At 41.8% G+C, this 9,924-nt stretch overlaps 1 protein-coding gene and 2 long non-coding RNA genes across 9 annotated transcripts in view; 2 read left to right on the top strand and 1 right to left on the bottom strand.

Moving 5' to 3' along the window:
• LOC109402987 (liprin-alpha-1) overlaps window positions 1–9,924 on the bottom strand; it is a 545,355-nt gene that overhangs the window by 372,005 nt on the left and 163,426 nt on the right. For 5 of the 7 annotated variants that reach the window (XM_062854909.1, XM_062854913.1, XM_062854915.1 and 2 more), the window contains 2 exons: window positions 211–498; window positions 5–142 (listed from right to left, as the gene is read on the bottom strand). In XM_062854909.1, the coding sequence (XP_062710893.1) occupies window positions 5–142; window positions 211–498 (426 nt within the window). The remainder of the gene's footprint in view (window positions 1–4; window positions 143–210; window positions 499–9,924) is intronic. The other 2 variants (XM_062854910.1, XM_062854914.1) reach the window with 1 other exon arrangement.
• Window positions 1–9,924, top strand: part of LOC134288983 (uncharacterized) — a 487,443-nt gene that overhangs the window by 370,980 nt on the left and 106,539 nt on the right. The window lies entirely within an intron of this gene.
• Window positions 1–9,924, top strand: part of LOC109402988 (uncharacterized) — a 56,792-nt gene that overhangs the window by 36,178 nt on the left and 10,690 nt on the right. The window lies entirely within an intron of this gene.

Below are 9,924 nucleotides of genomic sequence, written 5' to 3'. Positions count from 1 at the left end.
CTACCTTTGCGCCTACCTGGTTAAATGCTTCCAATCTTGCCTTCAATTGTTCCTCTAAGTCCGGCAGTTTAGATAGTTGAGCTAGTTTTTGATCAGATAATTCCAATTTTTCTTGTATAGCAGAAATTTTTCCTTCTTGTAACTGTTGGTAGAGAATATTTTTGTATGAATGCTGGAAATGTGAAAAATGAATCACGTGCAGTTCTTTACCTTCAATTGAGCTTCCTTATGTCGCAGTTCTTGCTCTAATTTTTCGTTGAGGTCATGTAATGACGTGGATTCCCGTTGTGCATTCAAGTATCGCTTTTCCAATGTTGCTATTCGTTCTTCTTGGTCTTCTTTTTGTGCTACATTTTCACGCAGATCTCTTTGAAGTTTGACACATGTTTCTTGTGATTTGGTAAACTCTTTTTGTGTTTTGTTTAGGTTTTCTTCCAAATCATTTATTTTATTATTCAGGTCCGATACACGACGTTGCCACTGCGATAGTTCGGCTGCCTGAAAAAAATAATGAAACAGTTGATAACAGCAACAATCACAATTCATTTTGAATTCCAAGTTCGGTATTTTTTTTTTTGAGGAAATTAAAACAACAGCGACATTGTTCGGTATCGTTATTTGTTCAACGCATACATTTTTGCCGAATCTCTGTTCGATCGATTTCCGTAATACCAAAAAAGTATGTTCTAATATCGTCAAAAGAGTACCACACAGGTGTTTCAGAAGCAAATGTAAAGATCATTAAACCATGCTATAGACCACCTCACGACGAAATTCTATGGGTGCTATTACACTCTTTGCCCAGACGCCAAATATTTGACCACTTTTGACAGATACATTTTGGCAGGTTGTTTGGTTCTGTTTGTCCCTATTCGTTTTTCGAGAGTGACAAATATTTTTGTTTGCCAGGTACACCTTGGTCAAAATTTAACTGTCAAAAGTGGTCAAATATTTGGCATTGGTTAAAGAGTGTCATACTAGCTTATCTCTTTCGCTCTTTCAGAGAGTTTAAAAACAACAGGACCAATACCTGTCAAATTTTATGGTGTTGGTTCTGTTGTTTTCTAAATTCCCGACGGAGAGAAAGAGAGCGAATTCTTGATAACATCACCGTGCATAAGGCAATCTATGAGACAGATGCGATCAGCTGATATTTTTTGTTTATGTATTTTTGACATTCGATGATCGGGGTGACAGTTGAACACAAAGGAATTTGTTAAGCACCGACGACACATGACGAAACTTTGTTAAGCTGTACTCACACTGTGTTTACATTTTTGGCTGTCACCCCCATCGCGAAAAGTTGTCATGGATTGCCTTATTGGAGTATAAATAGAGTACCGCAAGCACCTGATCTAACCTCACTTTGTCTGACAATTTAGCGAGCTTGTTTACAAGGCGTTAGAATTTTTAACGAGCGTCGAAAATTAGATTTACGTTTTCCGTCCCGAAAACATTATGATTCGGAAATATCGATTATATTCAACTCTACTAGTACAAAACCAATCGTCTAATTACCGTTTTACAGAAATTGTATCGAAAAACAGTTTTGCCGAATCTCCGCCAGACACTAAGTCCAGAGAGGAAAAAAAAATAGTTTTCGTGCGAGTCGGTTGTGTGATGCCAGCAGCGGATGACATTTCTGGAGCTCGATTTGAATAGGTCGTATGTGCTTTTGTCGATATAAAATTCGATCAGTTTATTTTAGTAATTGTAGCAATATGGCAGCTATTTTGCAAACTTTTAATGATGGAACAGAAAGACTGTTTTGTGAGGATTCTGCTGTATGTATCAACTTTGCTCAATTTCAACGGTTTTCGCTATAATAAGCGAATCCAACTGATCGAATTTTTAATCGACAAAAGCACATACGACCTATTCAAATCGAGCTCTAGATTTAAGTCCGTCTTAGTTCGTCGTTGCATCGCGTCGTCGTTCTGTGTGCGTGCTTATCTTCGTACGGGGCGGTTTAGTTTGTTTTTTGAGGCAAAGTGGAAGTGCCGCTTTTTTCATTCGGATCGTCCACGTCGTCGTCGACAATTTGAATGTGCACATCGTCGTACCCGTGTGCTGTTGTAGCGGTTCAGTGTGATTTCGAGGCCAGTTAGTGGAAGATGCTGTAAACATACGCACTGGACACTTCGAAGGATGTTTATTGGTGAGCTCGTTCCATTTTATCATAATAATTAATGCTAAAGGATGTATAAAATTTTGCTCTGGTTTTTGTGTATTTATCTAACAAATATTGAAAAGTTCGTCACGTCATGTGTCGGCGCTAGTTCCAAATGCACATTTAGTTGGTAATAAATATTTTTCTTTCAGTTTTTGCATGTACACAAAAATTTGAATGGTTCGTCATCTTCGGTGTCGACATTTGTAATATTTAAGTCCAAATGAATAAATGTTTTGACTCAAATAAAGGTTGCATGAATTTCACGAAAAAGAGAGGGTCGGTATAAGATAGACGGCGAACCATGCGGTAAGATCATTCTGATTTATTTATAACGTGTTATTTTGTTAATACTTGTGAATCGATCCCGTTTAGCATTGTTTCGCGCGGAAACGCAAACTACAGATGCGTCGGTGTTTAGCATTGTATTCTCCTTAGTTGCGAATGAATAACTTATGTAGGGTGAGTTTTGAGGCACAATAGATCGTGTTCGTCGTCCACGGTTTAGAAGGGTATTTCTTCGCGAGCGCATTATTAATCGCGAATCAAAACATGACATTCGTTTACCACGATGAAATCCTCAACATATCTCCATTTCCCCTGTTCAAACTCCTAGTGATTTCTCGTAGTAACGCAGAGAATTCCTCGGTTGTTGGCCTAAGCGAGAATCATGTCATCACTTCCTTCCCTATCCTCAATTGACCTGCATTCGGACGCGGCCGGCGCTGGTATTGCTTATTGAAGAGTATTGGGATTCCAGCATTTACACAATGAAGAGAAAGCTAATCCCAAGCACCATCTGTTGGTTCTTTGTGTAAATGCAGTTGTCCTTGCAATAACAGAGGAGCAACCGCGGCCGGTCAATCATGCTCATGCTCATGCTCATCTCCGCCAGACACTAAGTCCATGTAAACAAGCTCAGGCACGGCTTCGTGACATCATCTTGCTTCATCATCATACTATATACGGCAATCCATTACGACTTTTTGCGATGGGGGTGACATCCAAAAATGTAAACGGGTCATTCCATATGAAGTGACCGAGAAAATGTGAAAACTTGCAACCGACCATCACGGATTTGAACCAAATTTGGTTGAAACATTTGTTTAGATGGAAAAAGAAAAGATCCAAATTTTGGTGCCGATCGGATCACCCCTCGACCCGTGGCAGCACCCCTCGTTTTGGCCGATATGAAAATTATCCTCTCTTTCTTTTATTTTTATCATTGAAACGATTGCACGTACACATTTTCGACCTTCGGCTTTTTCAAAGGAAATCGTTCAGGGAATCCAGAGAAAATATTATTTTTTCGATACAGTGTTGCCAGATATCATATTTTTCAATTTTAAATCTAAAAATCGATTTTTCTCAAAATACGTATATTTTGATTTTGAAAATTTTGATTCCATCGTGTTTATCAGACGTTTTTCTATCGAAAAAGCTTAACTCCCCAAAGTAATTTGCGTCGTTCCTGAGATATAGCGTTTCTAAGAAAAAAATAATCATTTTTTTCATATAAAGTATCATATAAAATCAGGTGCAGTTTATAAATTTCGCAAAAAAAAAAATTGTTCGATGCCATATTAAGACGTTTTGTGTTGATTTGAGGGGCCCATATAGCCGAGGCGGTAAACGCACGGGTATTCAGCATGACCATGCTGAGGGTGACGGGTTCGATTCCCGGTCAGTCCAAGATCTTTTCGTAAAGGAAATTTCCTTGACTTCCTTGGGCATAGAGTATCTTCGTGCCTGCCACACGATATACACATGCAAAATGGTCATTGGCAGAGGAAGCTCTCAGTTAATAACTGTGGAAGTGCTCATAGAACACTAAGCTGAGAAGCAGGCTTTGTCCCAGTGAGGACGTTACGCCAAGAAGAGAGAGAGTGTTGATTTGAAAAATATCAAATATAAAAAGGATTTAAAAAATGTTACAGTGTTGCCAGTTCATCAATTATGAGTCTATCGTAATGGAGTAGCATAACCTGTTGAACTAAAAAAAATGTATCTATTGAGATCATCAATTCTAAACAAATTTCATATATTTTAACATTATCTGAACAGAAGTGCTGCCAAATATGTAATATTTATTGTAGAAATCCTAATTTTACTAGAACATTAGTATGAAATCTAATTAACAAGCCAAAAGTATGTTTTTATTTAGGTTTAGTACATTTGGCAACATCGACGTAAAATATATTCAGGAAAACATTTGATGAGTGTATTTATAAGCAACAGTGCTGAAAATGTCATTTCAATATAATTACATTCAATGACCCACAGCTAATTTCAGAAGCTGAGCCTGAAAATATGGAATATGATAAAATATGAAGTATGATATCCTTTGGAATTAGATAATATTAGATACTACGCATCGTCGCGCAACTGGTAGCTCAGACTTCAGTATTTTTATTTTATATTCGAAGGTCCAACTCCTTATAAAAATCCCTGTAAAAATATCTTTTGATTGATTTTTACGGCAGTGTTGCCAAGTATGCTAATATTTACCGGAAACGCAAACAATAGGTGCGGGGATGCTTAGTATTGCGTTTACTCTTACTGGATTGCAGAATATTAGATCATGCCCTTTATTGTCCCGGGCAGAGAAGTGAAGAACAGTGTTGAGTATTGTGTTGTCTATTGATGTGATTGCATACACTGATAGGCAAAATAAAGTGCCCACCTCATCGTTTATTCAATTTCTCTCATTTACTTGGTTCAAAGTAAAGTAAACACACTGTAGTTTTTTTTATTATCTATTTTTTATATTCTTTTTAAGTTTCACTTATGGAATTCCGAAAAAAATGAGTTTTACTCAAAGAAAAAAAAATCAATTTGTGTTGAAAAAAAACAGTGACAAAAAATTGCCCACTTCATTTAGGCTACAGAAAACATAAATTAAAGTAAAACAAAAGCTTTTCAATAATTTATGTGTCCTCCTTTGGCCTTCAGGACCTCCTGCAGGCGCTTCGGCATGCTCTCGACCAGGTTTTTTAGGTGCTGTGGATCTAGCTCTTCCCAGGCGCGCTCCAGGGCTTCAAATTAGTTATTTTTATTGGTAACACCAGTTTTGTCAACCCTGGCATCGAGAATCGCCCACAAATTCTCGATGGGATTGAGGTCCGGGCTTTGTGGAGGCCATTCCAGCGGTTTGATCTGACAAGACCGGAAGAAAGACTTGGTCTTCTTGGCAGTATGCTTCGGGTCGTTGTCCTGCTGGAATACGAACTTCTCTTCAAGGCCCGTCTGGAGCAGCAAAACCTCCAGATTTTCTCGCAGGATGTTGATGTAGGAATCCGCCGTCATTATCCCGTCGATTTTCACGAGACTACCCACTCCACTCCACGAAAAACATCCCCACACCATTACATTTCCTCCTCCATGCTTCACCGTGCCTTGGATGTGGCGCTCCAGAAGCTCCTCTCCCAATCTGCACCAAACACGAACCCGCCGCTTTCGGTTAAACAGCTCGAATTTTGATTCGTCCGTCCAGAGAACCGTTTTCCAGAACTCTAGGGGCTTATCAACATGCTCCTTAGCAAACTTAAGCCGTTTGGCTTTGTTTGCCTTGCTGATAAATGGGCGCTTCCGGGCAAGTTTGCTATTCAACCCCTGTGCTACGAGACGGCGACGAACAGTTCGACCGGAAACTGATAACTGAAGGGTTTCCTGAATCTCGCGGACAGTTACCTTCGGGTTCTTCTTGACTTCGCGCATGATCTTGGTGTCCGTTCTCGCATCCGTTTTCCGCTTCTCGCCTCTGCCAGGGCGATCCACCACTGATCCAAACGTTTTAAGCTTCAGAAGAATTTTGCCAACCGCTGCCTTATTGATACTGTACTTCCTAGCGACAGCCCGGTGCGATTCACCGATTTGCACATCACCAACTACCAGTTTTCGGATACACAACGGAATTGCTTTCGAAACCACTACGTTCTCCATTTTTTTTTCCACTTATTCAAACGCAATCACGTAAACAAATGCACCAGGTCAAGCCGTTTGCTTCAAAACATGTCAAAATATCAAAACATAAACAATCGAGGGGTCTTCCAATGGAAACTTCACAAAGTACGTGTGCACGTCGCGGCGGTCGGTTTATTTTTAACATTCAATGTACAATAACAATAACAGAATACATACATACATTAGGCAGGGTCGGCGCAGGGCAATTGATGATAAACATCGCAACATACATTAGGCTGGCCCAAATATTCCAACACTCCTCCTCGATGTTGGTCATCACTATCACAAAGGTCATTCACAAAGGATACAATTTCACAAAGACTTCAAAGTTCACATTGGACAACACAGCCTACATAAAGTTCCTCCTTCTACACCGAACACTTCTGCCTCGTCAAGTTTAACACAAAGAATCACAAAGCTACTTTGTATCGGAGTCCCTCGTCATTACAATCAAAATATTCTTCTTCTTGGAACTCCTCCTCAGTGCGATGCCCAGCTGTATTCTTCCGGCGGTTGCCGCTCTCCACTCTCAGGGCATACAGCTCTCCACTAAGCTCCGCGACGGCTTCCACTTTCCCGCTGGAACTCACTATCTGGCACTTCGACTCCACAAAGTTCACTTTCAGTCCCTTTTGTGCCAGCTTCCGGACCGAGAGCAATCCGCAGTCCAGCTCCGGGATATACAACACCTCCTTCACGTGCACTTTGTTCTTTCTTCCGTCTCCATCGACGCACTCCAGGAAGCCTTCTCCAACACCAGCGGAACTTAACACCGAGCCGTCCGCCAAGTTCACTATCTGCTTCATTTTATCGTCGATCTTCACGAAGAACTTCCGGTCACTGGTCATGTGGCTCGAGCAGCCACTGTCCACATACCAGCTGTTCCGTTTCCGGTCACCTCCGACACCGAAGCAAATTCCGGGATCCATCCTCACTGCAGCTTTCTTCACTTCCGGATCTTTTCTTCCACTTTCACTTAGCACTGGGCACTCTCTCCGGAAGTGGCCCGGTTTCCGGCAGTTGTAGCACACTCGCTGCCGCACTCGTCCGTTTCTTCTGCTTCGCACGTTCAGCGCCCGGTCGTGGCGCTCCTCGGACACACTTTGCCGCTTCTCCATCCGTCGGTGGTACTCATCCATCAGCCGCTGCTTCACAAATTCTAGCGACTGGTCAGCGTCTGGACGGCTCTCCAAGGCCGTCACCAGTCCGTTGTAGGATTCCGGCAGACTCCGGTACACCATTGCCACTTGCAGCGAACTCTCGAGTTTCTGTCCCGCGCACGACAGCCGATCGAATAACTCTTCGATCTGGAACAGATGTTTCTCCATATCTGTTCCATCTTCGTAGTTGAAACTACACTGCTTCTTCAGAAGCGACACTCGCGACGTAACCGTAGCCTTTTCGTGGTACTTTTTTAACTTTTCCCACACTTCCGCTGCAGACCTCAAGTCTTTCACCAGCGGCAACTGATTGTCTTCAACGTTCAGAATGATCAAGGCCTTTGCTTTCTGATCTTCCTTCGACCATGCCGTTGTCACCGGCACCGGCTTCACTTCAGATACCGTATGCCACAGCTCAAAAGTTATCAGCAGCATCTCGATTTTCACTTTCCACGTCTGGTAATTTCGATTATCCAAACGGGAAATCAAAACTTTTTCAGCCATCTCGAAATTGTTCGTTTTCTGTTGGCGCACACTGTAATCACGAAGGTACAGCCAACAACACACGCGAACGTACCCGAGGGCGGTACACACAGACTCCGTCACAAATGTTCGTTTCACAGAGGCTACGGCAACAATTTCCCCGATTCACGGGTCAAAATGGCACTTTCACAAAGCGCAATCTTCTTTTCTTCTCGGCAGCGGGACAAAATGGTGCACCACAAAGTCTCACCGGCACTATCCAACTCGTTCTGGGCGCCGCCCTTGCAAAACGGGCAATTATTCCGCCGACCACTTTTTCCACACAAAGTCTGTCCCACTCACAGCTGTTCTTCCATACAGCAGCTGATTGCAACCGAACGAGTAATTAATTTTTACTCCCCCACCGACCGGCACCACAGAGAAGCAATTATCCGCGGGAAGATTTTTTCGCACTTCGCGACAGTTCCGAGCACTTTTTCACTGGCTCTTCCGCCACACTGGGCCCATGACCTGTTGGATATATCGTCGGTTTCCTGCAATAGGGGCACAACTCAAAATTTGTCATTTTTGAGATTTTGATGGCAAATGATGAAAAACTATGCAAACTTTCATCTCTCAAAGACCCGTTCCGAAATTCGTTGAGAAACTCGAGATTTTTGCATTTTCACCAATTTTCCGCAATAAAGGCACAACTCAAAATCAGTCAACTTTTTCAATAGTCGTTGAAAAATAGTAATCCGAAATTCATGAAACAGATAGTCCTTCAGTCCCCCTCCATGATACAAAAGTCAAAATTCGTTTACTTTTGTAGAATAATGAGATAAATAAGTGAACTTGTAGGAGGTGCTTCAAGGTTGCCAATTTTCAAACGCTCATTCTAAAAATTCACATTTTTTGAGTTGTGCCCCTATTGCAGGAAACCGACGATATCACTAAGCACGGAGGTCCACAAAGCGGTCCAGTGGAACCGACTATCGACCGGAAGGAACTTTCGGTTCGCGTACGGCGGATAAACACACGGAAGCAAACACAAAGTACGTGTGCTCGTCGCGGCGGTCGGTTTATTTTTAACATTCAATGTACAATAACAATAACAGAATACATACATACATTAGGCAGGGTCGGCGCAGGGCAATTGATGATAAACATCGCAACATACATTAGGCTGGCCCAAATATTCCAACATATTTTGCCTATCAGTGGTATGAGTTTTTGTTTGTTCTTCGTGGCGAAGAATGAACAAAAATTTCTGAGTGAAATGGATTAGTTGCGTTTGCTCCCTAGAGCCTACTTTTCTAAGGCTTTTTTTTGCATGGAGAAGAGATCGGTTGTACGCGATGGTTAATTCCGATAAATCAAATCGAGTGTTCGATCAATTATAGGAGACTCACAGATCGACAATGTATAGTATCATATTAAGGATTGGTATATTCGCCTCACTCCATTCATATTCACTCTAAGTATTCACTCCTCTTTGCTGAATCGAATCGAGAAAGATGCAGCAAACGGATTGTCGTGATCAAGCACGCAACCCCATCACCAGTGAAAAGCCATGCGCAAGTTGCTTGACATGGATATTCGTTGCCGTTCGTCGCAGTTTTGATCGCAAGCGAATGAATGAATGGCGAATGGTGAAGAATGCTGGTGAGCAGTGTTGCGAAATGAGCGAGTACTCACACAACTAGTCAAACTCACGAGTGAGTATGAGCAGTACACCTTAAACTCACCGTGAGTATTACTCACATTTGAGTAAGCGCTGTACAACTCACACTCACTCGTGAGTATTGACGTGCAGATACTCACTCACGAGTATGCTTTACTCATATTCATACGGTAATCTAAAATTTATCTAAAGGCTTGGAATCCTATCAAACATTAAAATGGTATGTTTTATTGGGGCGAATGTATTGAATCAGTAGACAAGGTTGCTTGTCAATAATTCTATTGTTTTTTTTTATTCTAGTGAATTGTATCATACTGGTTCTAAGCGCTCCGTTAAGGGCGGTCCTAAAGAGGTCCCCTTTGAGCCCAACAGCTCAACGTGAGGGCTTTTGTTTGAACTCAAACCTCTTGTAGACAGAGATCAATCCCCTGAAATGGCTGTCATCCACATATAACTGGCGTGAAGCCAAAAATTTGGTGCAGGAC

Source organism: Aedes albopictus, chromosome 2 (assembly GCF_035046485.1).
Source record: "Aedes albopictus strain Foshan chromosome 2, AalbF5, whole genome shotgun sequence".
Taxonomy (NCBI): Eukaryota; Metazoa; Arthropoda; class Insecta; order Diptera; family Culicidae; genus Aedes; species Aedes albopictus.
The sequence above is the reverse complement of the archived record's forward strand: the minus strand, read 5'-3'. Positions and strand labels throughout refer to the sequence as shown.